Genomic DNA, 419 nt, shown 5'->3' with positions numbered 1-419 from the left:
AGAATCCCGTTTTTTTGAGGGTTTAGGGTCTAGGGTTTAGGGTTTAGGGTTTGGGGTTTAGGGTTTGGGGATTAGGGTTTAGGGTTTAGGGTTTAGGGTTTGTGGTTTAGGGTTTGGAGTCACGGGATCCTCCTCCCACCTCAGCCATCGTTGCTGTCGATCAGATGCTTGAGTGGGCTGCCCAGGTAAACCCTAAACCCTAAACCCTAAACCCTAAACCCTAAACCCTAAACCCTAAACCCTTGAAAGTGGTGTATAAGCAGTAGAAAAAAAAATTTTTTGTATTTATTTATTTTTTTTTTTTTATATATATACATTGACACTACAGCAACCCTTTCAGCTCAGCTCTCAGCTCCTAGGGTTTAGGGTTTAGGGTTTAGGGTTTAGGGTTTAGGGTTTGGGGTTTGCAGCCTCCTCTG

General features: G+C 43.4%; 1 protein-coding gene across 1 annotated transcript in view; it reads left to right on the top strand.

The window, feature by feature from the left end:
- Positions 1 to 419, top strand: part of EMH_0078650 (uncharacterized protein) — a gene marked incomplete at both ends in the record, with an annotated part of 4,157 nt that overhangs the window by 3,040 nt on the left and 698 nt on the right. The window contains 2 exons of the mRNA XM_013500030.1: positions 111 to 185; positions 395 to 419. Coding sequence (XP_013355484.1) covers positions 111 to 185; positions 395 to 419 — 100 coding nt within the window. The remainder of the gene's footprint in view (positions 1 to 110; positions 186 to 394) is intronic.

Source organism: Eimeria mitis, genomic scaffold, assembly GCF_000499745.2.
Source record: "Eimeria mitis Houghton genomic scaffold, Emh_scaff4934, whole genome shotgun sequence".
Lineage (NCBI taxonomy): Eukaryota > Apicomplexa > Conoidasida > Eucoccidiorida > Eimeriidae > Eimeria > Eimeria mitis.
Note: the sequence above shows the minus strand (reverse complement) of the source record. Positions and strands in the feature narration are given on the sequence as shown.